Source organism: Convolutriloba macropyga, chromosome 4, assembly GCF_964194025.1.
Source record: "Convolutriloba macropyga chromosome 4, txConMacr16.3, whole genome shotgun sequence".
NCBI lineage: Eukaryota > Metazoa > Xenacoelomorpha > Acoela > Convolutidae > Convolutriloba > Convolutriloba macropyga.
This window is the reverse complement of record NC_134471.1, coordinates 79,439,739-79,459,287: the sequence shown is the minus strand read 5'-3', so window position 1 is coordinate 79,459,287 and position 19,549 is coordinate 79,439,739. Positions and strand designations below refer to the sequence as shown.

The 19,549-nt window shown below is 41.2% G+C and overlaps 4 protein-coding genes across 4 annotated transcripts; 3 read left to right on the top strand and 1 right to left on the bottom strand.

Annotated features, from left to right (window-relative positions):
* The first annotated feature begins 911 nt into the window (after nt 1-911).
* On the top strand, nt 912-2,813 carry LOC142338181 (uncharacterized). Its single transcript, XM_075387818.1, has one exon. It carries the CDS (start codon nt 912-914, stop codon nt 2,811-2,813), a length of 1,902 nt encoding a protein of 633 aa, XP_075243933.1.
* Nucleotides 2,814-3,583: 770 nt separating this feature from the next.
* On the top strand, nt 3,584-4,177 carry LOC142338180 (uncharacterized). Its single transcript, XM_075387817.1, has one exon. The coding sequence runs from the start codon at nt 3,584-3,586 to the stop codon at nt 4,175-4,177; it is 594 nt and encodes a 197-aa protein (XP_075243932.1).
* An 8,897-nt stretch (nt 4,178-13,074) lies between these two features.
* Nucleotides 13,075-15,005, top strand: LOC142338179 (uncharacterized). Its single transcript, XM_075387816.1, has 3 exons — nt 13,075-13,160; nt 13,609-14,225; nt 14,800-15,005. Exons 1-3 carry the CDS (start codon nt 13,075-13,077, stop codon nt 15,003-15,005), a joined length of 909 nt encoding a protein of 302 aa, XP_075243931.1.
* Nucleotides 15,006-18,273: 3,268 nt separating this feature from the next.
* Nucleotides 18,274-19,008, bottom strand: LOC142338178 (uncharacterized). Its single transcript, XM_075387815.1, has one exon. The coding sequence runs from the start codon at nt 19,006-19,008 to the stop codon at nt 18,274-18,276; it is 735 nt and encodes a 244-aa protein (XP_075243930.1).
* Nucleotides 19,009-19,549: the final 541 nt, after the last annotated feature.

The following is a 19,549-nucleotide window of genomic DNA, read 5'->3' as shown; positions in this document are numbered from 1 at the left end:
GTCAGTGACAGTTTTTGGTCTTCTGGCACACAGAGGATTGGTCATTCGTTTAGACAGTGTCATTTGGGGCACGGAAGTGTGGAAAAACTGTAAGACAAAACTTTAGTCTTCAAAGTAAACTCTATCTTTTTGGTGCTTCTTATATTCAGACTGGCGGCAGACCTCAACTTAGGCACAAGTAACCGAAAAAATTTTTGAGTGCTCAATTAGCCGAATAACTTGGGTGCTCAATTAGCCGAGTAACTTTGAGCGCTCAATTAGCCGAATAACTTGGGTGCTGAATTAGCCGATTAACTTTGGGTGCTCAATTAACCGAATAACTTTGGGTGCTCAATTAGCCGAATAACTTGGGTGCTCAATTAGCCGAATAACTTTGGGTGCTCAATTAGCCGAATAACTTTGGGCGCTCAATTAGCCGATTAACTCTGGGTGCTCAATTAGCCGAATAACTTGGGTGCTCAATTAGCCGAATAACTTTGGGTGCTCAATTAGCCGAATAACTTTGGGTGCTCAATTAGCCGAATAACTTTGGGTGCTCAATTAGCCGAATAACTTGGGTGCTCAATTAGCCGAATAACTTGGGTGCTCAATTAGCCGAATAACTTGGGTGTTCAATTAGCCGAAAAAATTTGGACGCTCATTTAGCCGAAAATTTTTGTATGTTCAATTAGCCGAAAAATTTTGGATGCTCATTTAGCCGAAAATATTGGGTGTTCACTTAGCCGAAAAATTTCCTAGTGTTCAATTAGCCGAAAATTTCCTGGTGTTCAATTAGCCGAAAATTTTGGGTGTTCAATTAGCCGAAAATTTCCTAGTGTTCAATTAGCCGAAAATTTCCGAAAGCAGACCGCAGAGCAGTCGAAATCTTAGAGAAAACCACGACGCACGATGGTCAAAGATATCAAGTTGGAATGCTTTGGGCTAATGACGACCTTGACTTACCAAACAACTATTACTCAGCGCTCGTGCAGCTAAAGTCCCTCGAGAAAAGGCTTTCTAAGGACGAAGAACTTCGGTCTAAATATTCAAAGAACATAAATGATGATGTCGAGAAAGGCTACGTTTTTCGAGTAGAAAACCCAAAAGATCCCAGTCAACGATCCAAACGTGAGTGGTACTTACCACACCACCCTGTAATAAATCCAAATAAACCTGGAAAAATTAGAAGGGTATTAAACGGTGCCGCAAAATTCCACGGAACTTCCTTAAATAGATCGTTATTGACAGGTCCTGACCTACTCCAGCGTCTCATTCATACTCTCATCCGTTTTAGGCAGCATAAGTATGCCGTCTCCGCCGATATCGAAGGTATGTTCCTTCAAGTGGGCGTCCCACTCGCCGATCAGCCCTGCCTCAGATTTTTGTGGCGGGAGGACCCATCATCAGAAGTGATGGTATACCAATACAGCCGACATATATTCGGTGCGAAGGATTCGCCAACTTGCGCGAACTTTGCGCTTCAGAAAACAGCAAAAGACAATATTCGTAAGTTCCCCGATGCCGCGCAAGCTGTATTAGATAAGTTCTACTCGGACGACTATTTGGATTCTCTAGAAACACCACACGAAGCACTAAGTAGGTCCAAGAAATTAGTTGAGTTATTGAAGTTAGGAAGGTTCAAGCTAACAAAATTTATAAGTAACACACCACACTTAATGGATGAAATCGAAAACAATGATCAATTATGCCAACCTAAAGTGATCTTAGTTTCTGATGAAGAAGCTTCTTCACATGTCCTGGGTCTAAAATGGGACCATCGAAAGGATACCTTAGTCGTCAGTCGAGGCACGAAGTGCGACGAAAGCAACAAAGTCACGCAACGCGTAGTCCTCAGCCTAGTAGCAAAAGTCTTCGACCCCATTGGGTTGGTCGCGCCATTCACGGTTACTGCTCGACTATTGTTGAAGGACATTTGGAGACTCAGTGGCCAAAACTGGGACAACACCCTGCCCATTGAAATGATGAATAGGTTCAAAGTCTGGAGTTCAGATCTGCCTAAATTATGCAACTTAACTATCCCTAGAAGTTTCTTCTCTGGGGCTTTCGATCAGTTGGAGCTCCACGTTTTCGGAGACAGCTCTCAGGATGTTTTTAGCTCAGTCGCCTTCCTCAGGGCCAGAGTAAAATCAGGAAGCAGTGGACGCACTGAAATTGCTTTTGTTCTAGGGAAAGCGAGGGTTGCCCCCATGAAGTGCTTAACAGTTCCTAAACTAGAGTTGCAGGCCGCCCTCCTGGCGACACGATTGAAAGTTGACATAATTAAAGCCCTAACAATTCCTTTGAGCAGAGTCTTTATGTGGACTGATAGCACCACTGTCCTGCAGTGGCTGGGTTCACTTGACAAGCAACCTATATTTGTTGCTAACAGAGTTTCTGAAATTCTAGAGTCAACAACTGTTGACCAATGGTTCCATGTGCCAACTGCAGACAACCCAGCAGATGCTGGAACAAGAGGCATGTCCGCTGAAAACTTAAGAACAAGCAGTTGGTTAACAGGGCCAAGCTTTTTGTTGACTTCTCACTTCCCCTTTCAACCCAGCACAAGCATCAAAGATAGCCTTCAAACAAAACCATCCTTCCACAATTCACAAAAGGATGTAACTGAGCCACAAATGGCGTTTGCCGTCAATACAATGCAACCTGCAAAAATATTTGACTTTGATAGGTACAGTTCTTTCAACAAACTAGTTCGAATTACAGCCTATCTCCTCCGTATACTCCCTAAACATGCTTCATATCGTACACCAGACCGCAATATTTGCAATCCTGATGATCTTCGAGTAGCTGAGGCTAAGCTTCAGTTTCTCATGTAGTCGGAATCATTCCCAGTTGAACAAAAACTTCTGTTTGATGGTAAACAAATTAACAAGAAGAGTCGCATTGCACCATTCTCGCCCTTCATTGGCCCAAATGCCTTGATTAGATCAACCGGCCGATTGAAACGCTTGGTCGACGCAGACTATGACCTCAAACACCCCATTATTTTAGATAGCCGCCACCCTGCAGTAAAATTGTTTCTTTTGAAGGAACACCAGGAAAACCACCACGAAGGTGTTGAATTCTTAAGAGCTTTCATCCAGCGCCGTTTTGCCATCATCAGGCTTCGTCCCGCTTTAAGGTCAATCAAGCACAATTGTATCTTATGTCGTAAGCGTAGTGCAGACACAGTAAAGCCCATGATGGCGGATCTACCAGTCGAGCGTCTGTCCTATGGTAATCCCCCCTTCTCCAACTCAGGCATAGATTACTTCGGACCGTTCTTTGTCGCCGTCAAGCGTTCAACTGAGAAACGCTGGGGGTTCCTTTTCACCTGCCTTACAATTCGAGCACTCCATATTGAAGTCGTAAATTCTATGGATACCAGCTCTTGTGTTATGGGGATAGAAAGATTCATCGCACGAAGAGGGACACCGCAAGTTCTATGGTCAGACAATGGAACAAACTTTACTGGTGCGGAGAAAGAGTTGTCAGCTTGCTTTAAAGCTTTAAACCAGCAAACGATTGCCAGCAAAATGTCACAGAAAGGTATTAAGTGGAACTTTAACCCCCATCTTCCCCTCATCATGGCGGTTCATGGGAACGCATGGTACGGAGCGTCAAACGGACATTCTACGCTGTTCTCGGTAACCGCCGACTGACTGAAGAGGTGCTTCAAACAACATTCTGTCTGGTTGAAATGACACTCAACAACCGGCCGCTCACTTCTGTAAGCAATGATCCATCAGAAATGGACGCGATTACTCCAAATCATTTTCTTCTCGGGTTCCGTCCTAGTATGCTCCCTTCATTAGTTGAAAGTGAAGATTTTGATCACAGGAAGTGGTACGTCTGGGCGCAATCATATGCCAACTCAATTTGGAAACGATGGTTGGATGAGTACGTACCGGCTTTGAATCGTCGCAGTAAATGGTCAAAATCCGCTTCAGATGAGCTAAAAACAGGAGATCTGGTATGGCTCGCCGAAGACTCATCTCCCCGAGGCCATTTTCCTCTAGGACGTATCGAAAAACTTCGCTTTGGTGACGACGGCTTCGCCCGTTCCGCCGAAATAAGAACTAAGTCCGGTAACTATGTCAGACCCGTTGTTAAATTAATTCCAGTATTTGGTACACCACTTTCGGGGCCGGAGGATGTTGTAAAGACAAATGTAAGCGAGAAATGTAAGCGAGATATGTGAACAACTGTGAACGACTTTATATTTAAATTGTATGCGTAACAAAACAAGTAACCATAGCGCAGTTAGTATAGCACTGTACTCTCAATCTAAAGACCGGTGGTTCGAGCCCCAACCATGTCGAACCTTACGAAGCAAAATCCGTATTCTAATACATGTGCCTTGAGCAACGAACCGTTTGAGAGCGGTTTTAAGCTAAACTAGCCCGATTTAGACTAAGATGACTTAGATATAAAATTATTAGACTAACAAAACGCATTGAATGGTTTAACTTTAAGGCCAAAGCAAGGCCAAATTACGTCACACATGAACTGAATTGACCTTTATTGGCCCACAAAAGGCTAACAGGTCCTGTCTAGCCTTTTCGCCGCCAGTGTTACTTTAGATATCTTATGTGTACGAACTGAGGATGGTAATGTGTGATCTAATAAAGAGCTTATCGTTGAAAATACGTATTGGTATCTTGAATAAAGATTGTTCTTTTTACCGTTTTCTGTAGTTCGAGTCTTAGACGTTATCTAGCACGAATACAACTCCTAACCAGTTTTTTCCCACACTCCTCCAAAGTGTGGTGCTGCAGGTGGGTTGAACTTCCATCTGACACCTTGTTGAATCAGATGTTCTTCAATTTGCTCCTTGTTCCATGCTGCTATATACTCTGCCAATTCTTTTTCAGCTCCAACGAAGTTTGTCCCGTTATCACCTATAACTTTGACAGCTTTGCCTCTTCGAGCACTGAATCGCATAATTGCGCTCAGACAACTATCAGTGTCTAGTTTTGGTACAATCTCTATAAGTACCACTCGTACAGTAAGGCATGTGAATAGACAGCACCAACGCTTTTCGTTTCGTCGACCAATCTTTGCTGTGAATGGTCCGAAATTGTCTACGCCCACATTCCAGAACATTGTTGATGCGACTAATTGTTCTCCAGGTAGATCTGCTATTAATGGTGCCTTTGCTTGGGCTCTTCCCTTTCGACATCTAATGCATTTGTTTTTGATCGATATCAAAGCATTTAGTATACCTAGGATCCAGAATTTCCGCTAAACTATCTTTCTGACATGTTCAGTACCTTCGGGATGACTATTCTTATGTGCATTTCGCAAGAATAATTCAACTACATGGTGCGTCCAATGTAACAGTATTGGATGCTTGGTTTCGAAGTTCAATTGAATTTTATCTATTCTACCTGGAGTCCTTGCTAGTCCGAATAAGTCCTTGCTGGTCTATGAATGGTGAAAAACGGAGGATTTTGCTGTTCTTTGGAATTTCCTTTTCAGTCTTGATAAATTTCGTCTCTTCAGCAAACTGTTCTTGGTGCTGTTGTCTGAAGATGCTTGCTTGTGCACCCTCTCTTTCTTCAACACTTAGTGTTTTTGTTGCCGGTTTGTGTTTTTTAAATACGCGCTGTACGTATGCCATTGTATTTACAAGTCGATCGAAATTGCTGAATCGTTCCCACTGAATCATCGGCTTCTTCTCTTCAACCTTTGATGAGAAGACCTTTTGGTCGTTGTGTTCGTTTGAAGCAAATGTTAATTTCACCTGTTCAGGCCATTCGTTTTCTGGTTGCTTTAACCAGGCCGGCCCAGTGAGCCATTCGCGTCTCTTAAGTTCGTCAACATTGATCAATCGTGTCTCGATGTCAGCTGGATTGTTAATACCACTCACATGATTCCACTTTGAAACATTAGTTGTATCCAAACTCTCTGCCACTCTGTTTGCAACAAACACCTGTGGCTTGCGGTGGGAGCTGTGAATCCAATGCAGAAAAGTAGTGGAGTCTGTCCAAAAGTTAGAACTGTGAATCTTCGATTTCTGTTCCTTCACTATCTGCTCTTTAAGTCTCACCGCCATCACTGCTGCTTATAGTTCCAAGCGTGGTATGGAAAGGTGTCGCATCGGTGCGACTCTGCACTTCTCGATTACAAATGCCAAGTCTGCTGAGTATTCTTTGGGCTTTGAAAGTAGGTATACCACTGCGTATATTGTGTCTTTAGATGCGTCGGCAAACACTTGAAGTTCCCATTTGTCCTTGGCTGTGCCGAAGTATCTTCTATCAATGGTGGTTTCAGCTAGTTCTGGAAGGTGCACCTCCACTTTAGAAACTCTTCTTTTTCGTTAGGTCCTACTGAGTTGTCCCAATGTTGTCCATTTTTTGTCCACATGCTCTTCAGGAGTCGTCTCATATGAACACTGAATGGTGCAAAATATCCAAGAGCATCAAACACTGAAAAAACGAGAGATAAGATCTTCTTTTGGGTTATTGGCGTCTCAAATTCTCTGCTTGTACCTCTACAAACCTGTAAACTATCATCGGTAATCGTCCACTGAAGCCCAAGCCCGGAAGAACCTTCCTTGCTAGGTTATACTTCAACCTGCTTTGTGTTGCTGATTGATCCTAATTCCTCTGGGATTGCGTTGGTTACCAAGTCACTGTTGGTGATTCACTTCTTCAGTTCAAATCCATGTTTTGAGAGAAGAGGTTGCAGTTGTTTAAAAACCTTGATTGCTTCCTCAGGTGTTTCGACTGACTTGATGAAATCGTCTATATAGAAGTTGTTTTGGATTGTTTTTGCTGCAATTGGGAACTCGTCATCGTTATCGATGGCTACTCGCTTCAGAGCGTAGTTGGCACATGTTGGTGAACTCTTTGCTCCGAAAACATGACGCTGATAATCGTAAATTTGCACAGGTTCGCTCATTGTTGGTCGCCACATGAATCTCAAGCAGCTTTTATCCCGTTCAGGAACTTGCACTTGCAGAAACATTGATTCAATATCTGCGGTTATGGCAATTGATCCTTTTAGAAATATGAATATTGTTCCGATCAATCCGTGTAGTAGATCGGGTCCAGCTAACAACTTGTCATTTAGGCATATATTCTTATATCTTGCTGCAGCTTTGCAAACACGGCGAACTTTACCCGGTTTGTTGGGGTTTAGTACTGGATGGTGTGGCAAATACCATTCCTTTCCGAAAGTGCCTTTGGCTTCGGGTTTATCAAGGATCTTCACAAATCCGTTTCAACATCTGTATCAATTGACTGTTGATACATTTCTTTTAATTGTTGGTCTCGTTGAAATCTTCGTTCCAGTGATTAGAACTGACCAAGGGCCGAGCCGTAGTTGCTTGGAAGATTGGGTTCTGGTTCACTCTAGAGCATGCCCACTTCGTACCGCTCGCCTGTAAACTTTGTCGCGCTCTCTAAGAACTTCTGAGCTTTCTGCTCTTCCTTTGATTGACTTACAACATTTATTTTGAAAGTATAATTTTCTTTGTCTCAACATGATTGGATTTTTTCTGCCACTTTCATCTTCTGTGGAGGCGAAATGACAAGCATTTTGACTTTTCTTGCCTGTCATGGTACCACTGACTACCCATCCTAATTCTGTTAAGACGGCGAAAGGCTCACTTCACGTTCCAATCTTATAGTCCAATGGACGTTGAATTTCGTAGGCATCTTCTCCAAGCATGATTCCTACTTCCATCAGTTTGAATGTTCTGTTAGTGAGAACATTCAGGTGTCTGAAGTTGTTCTTCAGTTCCTTGTAATCATATGTTGTGTTTCCCAACGAGACTGATGGGTGTGCAAACGCTTCAATCGAATGCAACTTCGAATGTAGTCCCTTCATTGTGAAAGGAACCTTCTCTGTTCTCAAATCTTGCGTCCCGTGTATGCCAGCTATGTTCAAGGTAACGTCTGTGCCTTTGGCTTATAGTTGAACCACCGCTCTGAACCGATACCGGAACTAGTTGAAGAAAACTAGTAACTTGGTTACTCTGGTTGACTGTTGCTGCGCTTACATTAACTGCGCATTTGATTTTCTGAGTGTTTGCAGTCTGTTGTGCTTTTTGGTAAATCCATTTATACCGCACGGGTGGACTTTACAATCTTTGATTGCATGCCCTCTCCCCAGACATCCATAACATATGCGTTCCTTTCTCACTGCTGCATAGCGATCGGTGACGTTCAAATTCTAAAGCATTGGACTGTTCCATATTTTATGAGTGCCATCCGCTAGTGGACAGTTGTTGTTTTGCATTTGCGTCGATTCGTTCGCATTCGAACTTGCACTAACATTTGACGATTTTGAGAATCGGTTTCCTTATTAGCTTTTGGTCGATCATCTTCCTTTCGTTTGCTCTTGGTTGATGGCATTCATTCACGGACAAAAACCATTCGAGCTAACCATTTTTCAAGTAGAGTGAGGTTGGGTCTATCTTCTTGGCACTCGTCAACGAAGAAGAACCCTTTTTCTTCAAGTTTGGGGGCATTTTTTCAATTGCACCTTGCAGTGTTGAACTTGAACGCAGGTCGCCCTCAAAATTGCAGTGCTTCAGTACATTAACTAGGTTGCTGATTGTTATTGAGTAATTAATTATAGCCGTTGAGTCGTGCGTTCGAATTGGTTGTTGTTTGCGCAATATGTTAAGCTGAGCGTCGACAATTAGGTAAGGTCGACCAAACTTCCGTCCCAGGAGTTCCCACGCTTGAGCGTAGAACTCTCCCGAATAACCCATTCCTGATATAGCTGACTTTGCTTTACCTGTCAAAAAAGTGTTCAAGTGGCTCATTTTCTCTGAGTCAGGTGTATCGCGATAGTGAACCGTTGCTTTGAACATATTCGACCACTCCGGCCACTCAAGGGGGTTTACGTCGAATGAACTCAACTTCAACTTCGATATCTGACCGCTACTGCTAGCTTTATTACGCTTAAACTTGTCTTGTTTCCGGGCTGAGCTGGTGACCGCTTGTTGGCCGTGACTTAAGTACTCCTTCGCGGTTGAAACTTACCCTGGGATAATTGTCGTCGATCTTGGTTTTCGCAAGCTCGAAACTGTAATCGTGCAAGTTGGCGAATTTATCCGAGTAATCGAGCCAACCCGAAACATCTTTGTTCTTCGGGGTTTTCCAGTTGAATGGTGATCTACTTCGAATACTAGGGGCTGCACTATCATCAGAATCTGATGCTCTTGAGTAAAGAGCTTCTTTCAGGTATTCCAGTTTCAGTGCCCCTTCTTCTTCTTCAAAAAGTTGCATGTCCATTTCAAGCTCTTTCCTTTTCAATTCGAATTCAATTTTCGTCAACCTCATTTCTGATGCAAAGTCTTTTTCTAAAGCCGCAAGTTTTTCTGCTTTTTAAGATCGTTTATCATAGGAGGCCTTTGAATTTTTGTTCCTGTTTGGGTTTCCATGATCAGTTCGTTGAGAAACTCCTACAACAGACTTAGCGGCAGTTTGTTCTGCATCGCTTGTCAATTGCGCGGTTTGATTCTGTTGATCCGTCATGTTTGTTTCTCCGTGAATGTTTGGCAACCAATCTGCGTTAAATGTTTGTAAGAAGTTTAGTGGTTCGGCTTCGTAACGTTCAAACAATTCGGGATCTCGAAGAGTATTTGCTCGCTTCCGAAGTAGAATGCAACAAGAGTCGTCAAGCTTCAGTATCTGTTGATAAATGGTCTTGAGTTTGCTTGATCTATCGTTGTTTCTGATTAGCTCTTGGCCCTCCTGAGTTTTTGCTTCGAGTTGTTTTTTACAGTTGGTAATCTGTCTATGCAAAATGCCTTGACTCTGTGACGGAGTCACTTCGTTTGTACTTTGGGACTGCAACTTGAATCTCTACAGTACGTTTGTTTATTTGCTTTAATTCAGCATTGCTATTCAACTTCTAATGCATTTTGCCTAAGTGGCTTTGCGTCGTTGAATTGCCTGTTCAGTTTTGATTTATTCGTTGACGCTTTTGGCACTTCACTTGTTGAGTTGGACAGCAGTTTATTCCACTGTCCGGGTCAGCGGACCAAATGTAACGGCCGCTCTCCTTGTGTTTCACAATGAATGTTTTACACGCCCAGTTCGTTTTGAGTGGTCACAAAATCTGTTCGGATACTCCGTTAATGCAGTTCGCTTTCGTAACTGTATATCCGTTCTGCTGTACTTACCGTTGCATTAACTAATTTGACTAACTTAGTTTCGGATTTTTTCTCAATTGAACTGGGTCCACAGATCACACAATACGGGATCTCTATACGTTTACCAGTTCAATCGTTTTGATTAAAAAAATCAAAGGCAAAAATATATGCCGAAGAAGTGTAATGAAAATTGCTTTCTAACTTAATCCTGGGTATTTGTGTGTGTGTTGCGATTTTCGCAGAGTACTCACGAGTTGAAGACTGGAAATCAGGACACAGAAAATTGAATTCACTGCTCGAGACGTTTTCGATACAGGACACAATATTTGATAGAATATTGCTCAAGAATTTTTGTTATCAAGACACAGTATCAATTTAACATCTATACTGCTCAAGTGTTTTTTGGTTTCAGCAAGACGCAGTAACAAATATACTGCTCAAGACTATATTATTTCAACAATTTTATTGCTGAGTTTAAGTGCTAGCTCGGGTTGCTAGGCTCACAAAAGTTGTTCTGAGTTCTTATTTTTGTTCAGTTTGTTAACAATTTTTTGCTTACGTGGCATACGCGGCTGTTTCTGATTCGCTATGCACAAATTTCTCGCTAAGGGGATGGATAATCCGGATAAAAATAGAACAGAGTATTAGTTTTCGTCCTACGCATTTATTTGGATCTGTTTTGAATATGTGGTGAACTTTTACTTCCTACGCAATTTTGTTATTCCTTAAGCTCAGCTCCATCAGTTTTCTTCTAACTGAGCTTTGTTTCTATCCTCTTAATGTTTTGACGGAGGTTGGAGGCACAGAGAAAATCAACGCTGAATCAGTCCAGAAACATTCAGTTTTCTTGCGCTGGCCAGTAAACTGTTCATGTCACAATTTACAATGGCGAGTCTGACTTTGAGTAAAAGTTACTTCACAAAAAATTATATGCTCAGCTTAACTCCCGCCCACAAGGTTTGCTTTATATGTCATTCGAACTTCCGCGTGCTTAATTGTAACATTTAAGCTTCAAAAGTTTGACGTTATTCTGCTCAGACTTCATTTTGGGTTATGAGTAATTTTCAAACCTTTTACATAATTTACAATTTACAATTATAATGAAGAAAAACTGCACATAAAAAATATAAAGTTTTCTGGAGATGCAATGTTTCGGAACTGATTTTTTAACTCTTGAAATGTGTTGGTTCAGCGCTGAAAAGCTCTGAGACTAAAGTCCGGGTCTTCTATCGCTATACCAGGTTATGAATAAAATTAACGGATTCAAACAATTTAATCAATGCTTTCTTTTGAAACCTTTAAACATAAATATTTTCGTTTGCTCACATTTTTCACTTTTCTGTTTTCTGTCATCATGCAACAGCAGGTTTCAAAAGAGTTTTTTTGCAGCTGTTCATAAGGCCATTTCACCAAGACACAAAAAGCTGGCATTTATTTTATTATTAATATTATTAATATTATTATTATTGTTATTATTATTATTATTATTATTATTATTATTATTATTATTATTATTATTATTATTTTAATATTTTTGTGCTTTTATTAAACCAAGGGTTGTAAAATGAAGAGAATTATTCATGTTGAACAAAATGTATGAACAAAGTATAGAACTCATTTATGAGACGCGGGAAAATAATGTAAATGTAATTTACCTGTGTAAATTATAGGTCACTTTTTGTGAACAGAAAATGAAATAATAATAGATTCTTACTAAATTTATAACATAACAGATGGATTAATTTTTTTTCAGTTTTGACAGTTACAGAAATATTGATAAAATTCTTGTTCCGCTTTTTAAGCTTCCAGAAGCATAATGATGCGTTCGCCGAGAGAATCCATTAGCGGATGGGGGTCGTGCAAATGCTGCATTCGGAGTTTCTTCGGCGAGGATGGAGAAACAATGAAACAGTATTAGCAATTCCTCTAAAATGGTTATAGGCAAGACGGTGCCGAATCATCAAGAGAGAAGCCATCAGAACCAGAAAAATAGTGAAAGACTATTCCTGATACCATTTTGATAAACTAAGTGAGGATAAATTAATGGGAGCTGAATTTTCCGACAATTCTTGATAATTCGTTATAATTCTTGATAAATCTTGAGAAATCGTGCTTAATCATATGAATTCGTGCTAAATCTTATTTGAAGGTGCTTTTCAATTTTTACAACTTGGTATATCTTGCCATGTCATGGTTAGTCTTTCTTGGAAATCCTGCCGAGATCTTGTTTCTTGATAGCCATGCAAAGATCATACAAGTTCGTACATGTCTTGATGTTTTCTTGCAATGTAACATGGCAAGATCTTGGCAAGATTTTCCATGTTTTATTATGTTTCTTATCATGGCTATCAAGTTTCGTTTCACTGGGTAAACACTGGTTTAGTAGTGCAGGCATCTGTTCATTAGATGAGTAACAGAAAAGTTGTAAACTTCGATTTCTGGCAGTTCTCAAATTTGAACATTTTTGTCTCATCAACTCGGGGAATATATCCATTTGAGAATGAACGTCGCATTTCGCGAGCTATACTGGGTCTGTCCGAATATCGCTTTTGTCGTGCTTTACTTTCTTTTCACCGTCCCTTTTTACTGTGTTTGTGTTTCGTGATGAAGGTTTTGTTTTCCGTGTCTATGATTGAAGTTAAGAGTTTGCTACGTGGAAATGCGCTGCCGATTTGTAGAGCGGGGATTACAACTTTAAAGGTTTTAACTGCAACGCTGGAATGACTGATTTGACAATGTCGATGCCTCCTGGGGGGATCGTTTGGTGCTCGGTTGGGGGGCGTCGACTTGCCTTCTTTCGGATTTTTCTAGTCTGTTCTTTTATGTTTCAAAACCTTAGTCCTCAAAATTACCTTAATTACATTGTTGTCACGTGCCCTTTTGGTTTCAAATTTCTTGTGTTATGAATCAATGTTTGTTAGTTTACAAGGATTATGACAATTTTGCGGTAAAATAATTAGCGCCAATCAATAAGAAGATTATCGATGTCGATAACATTCTCGGGGCCTGCCTTACCTAACCTGGTTGGATTGCTTTCGGGAAAACATGTGCTAATCTCACAGCTGGGCGGGTTAGAAGACCTAGAGCGGTTTTTACTTCACAAGATTTAGCAGTTTGGTCGGGGCCGGTGAACGTCCTTGTCACTCGTCCTAAGGGCCAAATTCCTCTGGGAGTCCACTCTTCCAGTACCCAAACAATATCGTTGACTTCAAGCTTTGATTCTGGGTTGGTCCACTTCCTTCAGGTGTTCAGGGTAGGCAAGCATTCTCGGACCAGCCTCTTCCATATTGCTTCCAATCGTTGTCTGATCTGCGTCCAACTTTTCGTCTTCAGTGAAGGGTTCTCATTGAACACACAGGCTGGTATGTTAGGGAAAGCTCGACCAATAAGGAAATCATTTGGGGTTAGTGGATCTTCGTCTTCGTTGTCGCTTCTGACGTGGGTCAAGGGGCGTGCATTAACTAAGCATTCTGCTTCTGCGACAATGGTTGTGAAGACGTCCCAAGTCAATTTGGCAGAACCCAAGTTCAGAAGAAGAGCTCGTTTTACTATCTGTACGAGCCTCTCCCACACGCCTCCAAAGTGAGGGAGAGGCTCGTACAGATAGTAAAACGAGCTCTTCTTCTGAACTTGGGTTCTGCCAAATTGACTTGGGACGTCTTCACAACCATTGTCGCAGAAGCAGAATGCTTAGTTAATGCACGCCCCTTGACCCACGCCAGAAGCGACAACGAAGACGAAGATCCACTAACCCCAAATCATTTCCTTATTGGTCGAGCTTTCCCTAACATACCAGCCTGTGTGTCCAATGAGAACCCTTCACTGAAGACGAAAAGTTGGACGCAGATCAGACAACGATTGGAAGCAATATGGATGAGGCTGGTCCGAGAATACTTGCCTAGCCTGAACACCCGAAGGAAGTGGACCAACCCAGAATCAAAGCTTGAAGTCAACGATATTGTTTGGGTACTGGAAGAGTGGACTCCCAGAGGAATTTGGCCCTTAGGACGCGTGACAAGGACGTTCACTGGCCCCGACCAAACTGCTAGATCTTGTGAAGTAAAAACCGCTCTAGGTCTTCTAACCCGCCCAGCTGTGAGATTAGCACATGTTTTCCCGAAACCAATCCAACCAGGTTAGGTAAGGCAGGCCCCGAGAATGTTATCGACATCGATAATCTTCTTATTGATTGGCGCTAATTATTTTACCGCAAAATTGCCATAATCCTTGTAAACTAACAAACATTGATTCATAACACAAGAAATCTGAAACCAAAAGGGCACGTGACAACAATGTAATTAAGGTAATTTTGAGGACTAAGGTTTTGAAACATAAAAGAACAGACTAGAAAAATCCGAAAGAAGGCAAATCGACGCCCCCCAACCGAGCACCAAACGATCCCCCCAGGAGGCATCGACATTGTCATTTGCCAAATGACAATGTCGATGCCTCCTGGGGGGATCGTTTGGTGCTCGGTTGGGGGGCGTCGATTTGCCTTCTTTCGGATTTTTCTAGTCTGTTCTTTTATGTTTCAAAACCTTAGTCCTCAAAATTACCTTAATTACATTGTTGTCACGTGCCCTTTTGGTTTCAAATTTCTTGTGTTATGAATCAATGTTTGTTAGTTTACAAGGATTATGACAATTTTGCGGTAAAATAATTAGCGCCAATCAATAAGAAGATTATCGATGTCGATAACATGATTTCAGGTTCCTACGAATCGCTGATCAAGGGAAACTTTCTTGTGAACTTACATGTATACCGCGATACATGTGCGACCAAAAGGTATAATGTGACAGCAGATCTTGTCGCGCTGCTGGGTCAGTCCCGTGAATATCCCGTACCTATCTCTCAGCCTCATTCAGTACTGAGTCAGTGTCTAATTCAGGTCACAGTTTGCTCTGAATTTGTCTGATTCAGAGCTGATTCAGTGATTCATTCTGAATTATCTTCTCATTCAGAAGAATACAGAATGTTTTCTCTGGATTTTGCTCTGATTCACAGAAATTCAGAAATCACTTCACAGTTGATTCTGAAATCCTTCTGAATCAATATTGAAACTTGAAATTTCTCAGAAATTGTTCTGCATCATTACTGATAGCCACTGAACATTAGGTACGGGATCTTTGAGGAACGATTCTTTTAACATATTCGATATGGTGATTGGCTCGTTAGTTGAGGTTGTTTGTGCTTTGAGGTGCAAATGTCTTGTGTTTAATGCTTGCTATAGAAAAGGAACGTTTTGTATTTACTAATTAAAACACTCACGTGCACATTTTTAAATGCCGAAAGTCTGCAGTGCCAGAAGTCAAAATGCCAAAGTTGCTACTCAGACAGAAGTTGAATATCGTTGAGTTTCCTCATTTTAAAACGCGTTTCGTGTTTTAAGCATAGTTAAGTGACTCTGCAGAAGTCACTTTGAAATTCTTACTTAATATCTTGAACCTTTTCGCGGTTCTCGATAAACGCCAGAAGTTCTCAGTAACTTCAAGGAGATTCACGTAACCATTACTTCGGGTGCATGTGTAGTTTTAAATTTTGACACTGGCAATTGCTGTGCGAGTGTATTTGTATTTTTGTTGCGCTTTGCGGAGCGACTGCGTTTGTGGAAAAAATGTGTTCGATACTGCGATGCAATTGTGAACCAGGTTGAGCAATATTGTTTGGCGAGGTGCAAGTTTTTTATATTACTGAGACAACCAGATAATCATCATACTTCGAAGTTACTTTTACCGGTTGAGATGGCTTACTTGAAAAATATCTACCAAAAAACTTGAGCACTTGAGTGTTTGTCAACTATTATAAGATTTTTTTAAAAGCTGTTCCTCAAGATTGGATTATAATGTAAGGTGATCTTTTATGACAGAAATTTTTCGCTGCTAATATACAATACGTGATACCTAATACCTAAAAAAATCACCAAGTCGTTTTGGTACATTGATGCCTAATTGTACCTCAGTTGTAATTGAGGAACGAAATTACACTTATTTAAATCAGAAGTAAATCCAATCTGTTTCCAACTGTCTATTGTTAATTTTTTTTGAAAAAGATCATAAAACTCTCTTTGATATAATACTTTATTTATCAGTTGCTGTAGCGGTTTTATCTTCAAGTTCGTTAAAATGAGTATGGTTTTACGTGTCTGTTTAAAGATTGTGTGCCTGTTGGGTAGTGGTCTCATTGGGTGACGTAATTGTGCTAGGTTAGACATCATTTTGCTAAGATGATTTACTAAGCTTAGAAATGAGCATAACCCTTAAATTTTTTTGGTGGTGCGTTGGGTAGAATAGAAGGTCTTGTCTATTGGACCGAAAAAGCTCCCGTTTGTGATTTTGTTTTTCTAACTGAGCAAGCTTGTTTCAGAATTAGCAGAAAAACGTTACGGCAGAATTATGTTCAGGTTTTCATTTTCTAAGTTTTCTTACAGTCGGAAATGTATTGAGATCTTCTTCTATTGTCGCATGGCTGACAATCAAACTATACTCAAGAAAACAGTATATTGGTTAATACCACGTTTTTAGTCTGTAAGTGCAACTTTCGTGTCCACAAAGACTGTTAAAATTACATTATTAAACAGCAATTGGATGCAGATTACTATGGCTACATATTTAATGTCCAGGGTAAATAAATAGATAGGAGTTTGCGATGCTGCTAGATGGATTTTTAAGATATCGAATAGACGAATTGATAAGCCTAAATATTTCGTGTTTTTTTGGCATTGGATTTTCTTATCTGATTTTTTCGATACTTTATAGTCTGATGCAATCCATACAAAATGACCTCGTTAGATAGTGATCCAGATCAAAGATGAGAATTGTGATGAAAACTATTCGAGCTAGATAACGTCTAAGACTCGAACTACAGAAAACGGTAAAAGAACAATCTTTATTCAAGATAACAAAACGTATAGTACGCTATATATCAACGATAAGCTCTTATTCGATCACACATAACAATCGTCAGTACGTACACATAAGATATCTAAAGTAACACTGGCGGCGAAAAGGCTAGACAGGACCTGTTAGCCTTTTGTGGGCCAATAAAGGTCAATTCAGTTCATGTGTGACGTAATTTGGCCTTGCTTTGGCATTAAAGTTAAACCATTCAATGCGTTTTGTTGGTCTAATAATTTTATATCTAAGTCATCTTAGTCTAAATCGGGCTAGTTTAGCTTAAAACCGCTCTCAAACGGTTCGTTGCTCCAGGCACATGTATTAGAATACGGATTTTGCTTCGTAAGGTTCGACATGGTTGGGGCTTGAACCACCGGTCTTTAGATTGAGAGTACAGTGCTATACTAACTGCGCTATGGTTACTTGTTTTGTTACGCATACAATTTAAATATAAACTCGCTAACATTTGCCGTTCACATTTCTCGCTTACATTTGTATTCACAACATCCTCCGGCCCCGAAAGTGGTGTACCAAATACTGGAATTAATTTAACAACGGGTCTGACATAGTTACCGGACTTAGTTGTTATTTCGGCGGAACGGGCAAAACCGTCGTCACCAAAGCGAAGTTATTCGATACGTCCTAGAGGAAAATGGCCTCGGGGAGATGAGTCTTCGGCAAGCCATACCAGATCTCCTGTTTTTAGCTGATCTGAAGCGGGTTTTGACCATTTACTGCGACGATTCAAAACCGGTACGTACTCATTCAACCATCGTTTCCAAATTGAGTCGGCATATGATTGCGCCCGGACTTACCGCTTTCTGTGATCAAAATCTTCACTTTCAACTAATGAAGGGAGCATACTAGGACGGAACCCGAGAAGAAAATGACTTGGAGTAATTGCGTCCATTTCTGATGGATCATTGCTTACAGAAGTGAGCGGCCGGTTGTTGAGTGTCATTTCAACCAGACAAAATTTTGTTTGAAGCACCTCATCAGTCAATCGGCGGTTACAGAGAACAGCGTAGAATGTCCGTTTGACGCTCCGAACCATGCGTTCCCATGAACCACCATGATGAGGGGAAGATGGAGGGTTAAAGTTCCACTTAATACCTTTCTGTGACATTTTGCTTGCAATCGTTCGCTGGTTTAAAGCTTTAAAGCAAGCAGACAACTCTTTCTCCGCACCAGTAAAGTTTGTTCCATTGTCTGACCATAGAACTTGCGGTTTCCCTCTTCGTGCGATGAATCTTTCTATCCCCATAACACAAGAGCTGATATCCATAGAATTTACGACTTCAATATGGAGTGCTCGAGTTGTAAGGCACGTGAAAGGAACCCCCAGCGCTTCTCAGTGGAACGCTTGACGGCGACATAGAACGGTCCGAAGTAGTCTATCTCTGAGTTGGAGAAAGGGGGGTTACCATAGGACAGACGCTCGACTGGTAGGTCCGCCATCACTGGCTTCACTGTGTCTGCACTACGCTTACGACATAAGATACAATTGTGCTTGATTGACCTCAAAGCGGGACGAAGCCTGATGATAGCAAAACGGCGCTGGATGAAAGCTCTTAAGAATTCAACACCTTCGTGGTGGTTTTCCAGGTGTGCCTTCAAAAGAAACAATTTTACTGCAGGATGACGGCTATCTAAAATAATGGGGTGTTTGAGGTCATAGTCCGCCTCGACCAAACGTTTCAATCGGCCGGTTGATCTAATCAAGGCATTTGGGCCAATGAAGGGCGAGAATGGTGCAATGCGACTCTTCTTTTTAATTTGTTTACCATCAAACAGAAGTTTTTGTTCAACTGGGAATGATTCCGACTGCATGAGAAACTGAAGCTTAGCCTCAGCTACTCGAAGTTCATCAGGAGTGCAAATATTGCGGTCTGGTGTACGATATGAAGCATGTTCAGGGAGTATACGGAGGAGATAGGCTGTAATTCGAACTAGTTTGTTGAAAGAACTGTACCTATCAAAGTCAAATATTTTTTCAGGCTGCATTGTATTGACGGCAAACGCCATTTGTGGCTCAGTTACATCTTTTTGAGAACTGTGCAGGGATGGTTTTGTTTGAAGGCTATCTTTGATGCTTGTGCTGGGTTGAAAAGGGAAGTGAGAAGTCAACAAAAAGCTTGGCCCTGTTAACCAACTGCTTGTTCTTAAGTTTTCAGCTGACATGCCTCTTGTTCCAGCATCTGCTTGGTTGTCTGCAGATGGCACATGGAACCATTTGTCAACAGTTGTTGACTCAGAATTTCAGAAACTCTGTTAGCAACAAATATAGGTTGCTTGTCAAGTGAACCCAGCCACTGCAGGACAGTGGTGCTATCAGTCCACATAAAGACTGCTCAAAGAATTGTTAGGGCTTTAATTATGTCAACTTTCAATCGTGTCGCCAGGAGGGCGGCCTGTAACTCTAGTTTACGAACTGTTAAGCACTTCATGGGGGCAACCCTTGCTTTCCCTAGAACAAAAGCAATTTCAGTGCGTCCACTACTTCCTGATTCTACTCTGGCCCTGAGGAAGGCAACTGAGCTAAAAACATCCTGAGAGCTGTCTCCGA

Coding starts and splice junctions, on each gene's coding strand:
- LOC142338181 (XM_075387818.1), top strand. CDS start 912: ATGCTTTGGGCTAATGACGACCTTGACTTACCAAACAACTATTACTCA.
- LOC142338180 (XM_075387817.1), top strand. CDS start 3,584: ATGGTACGGAGCGTCAAACGGACATTCTACGCTGTTCTCGGTAACCGC.
- LOC142338178 (XM_075387815.1), bottom strand. CDS start 19,008: ATGGCGTTTGCCGTCAATACAATGCAGCCTGAAAAAATATTTGACTTT.
- LOC142338179 (XM_075387816.1), top strand. CDS start 13,075: ATGTCGATAACATTCTCGGGGCCTGCCTTACCTAACCTGGTTGGATTG. Junction 13,161..13,608: donor CTAATCTCACAGCTGGGCGG/GTTAGAAGACCT, acceptor TCAATTTGGCAG/AACCCAAGTTCAGAAGAAGA. Junction 14,226..14,799: donor CCCGAAACCAATCCAACCAG/GTTAGGTAAGGC, acceptor ACATGATTTCAG/GTTCCTACGAATCGCTGATC.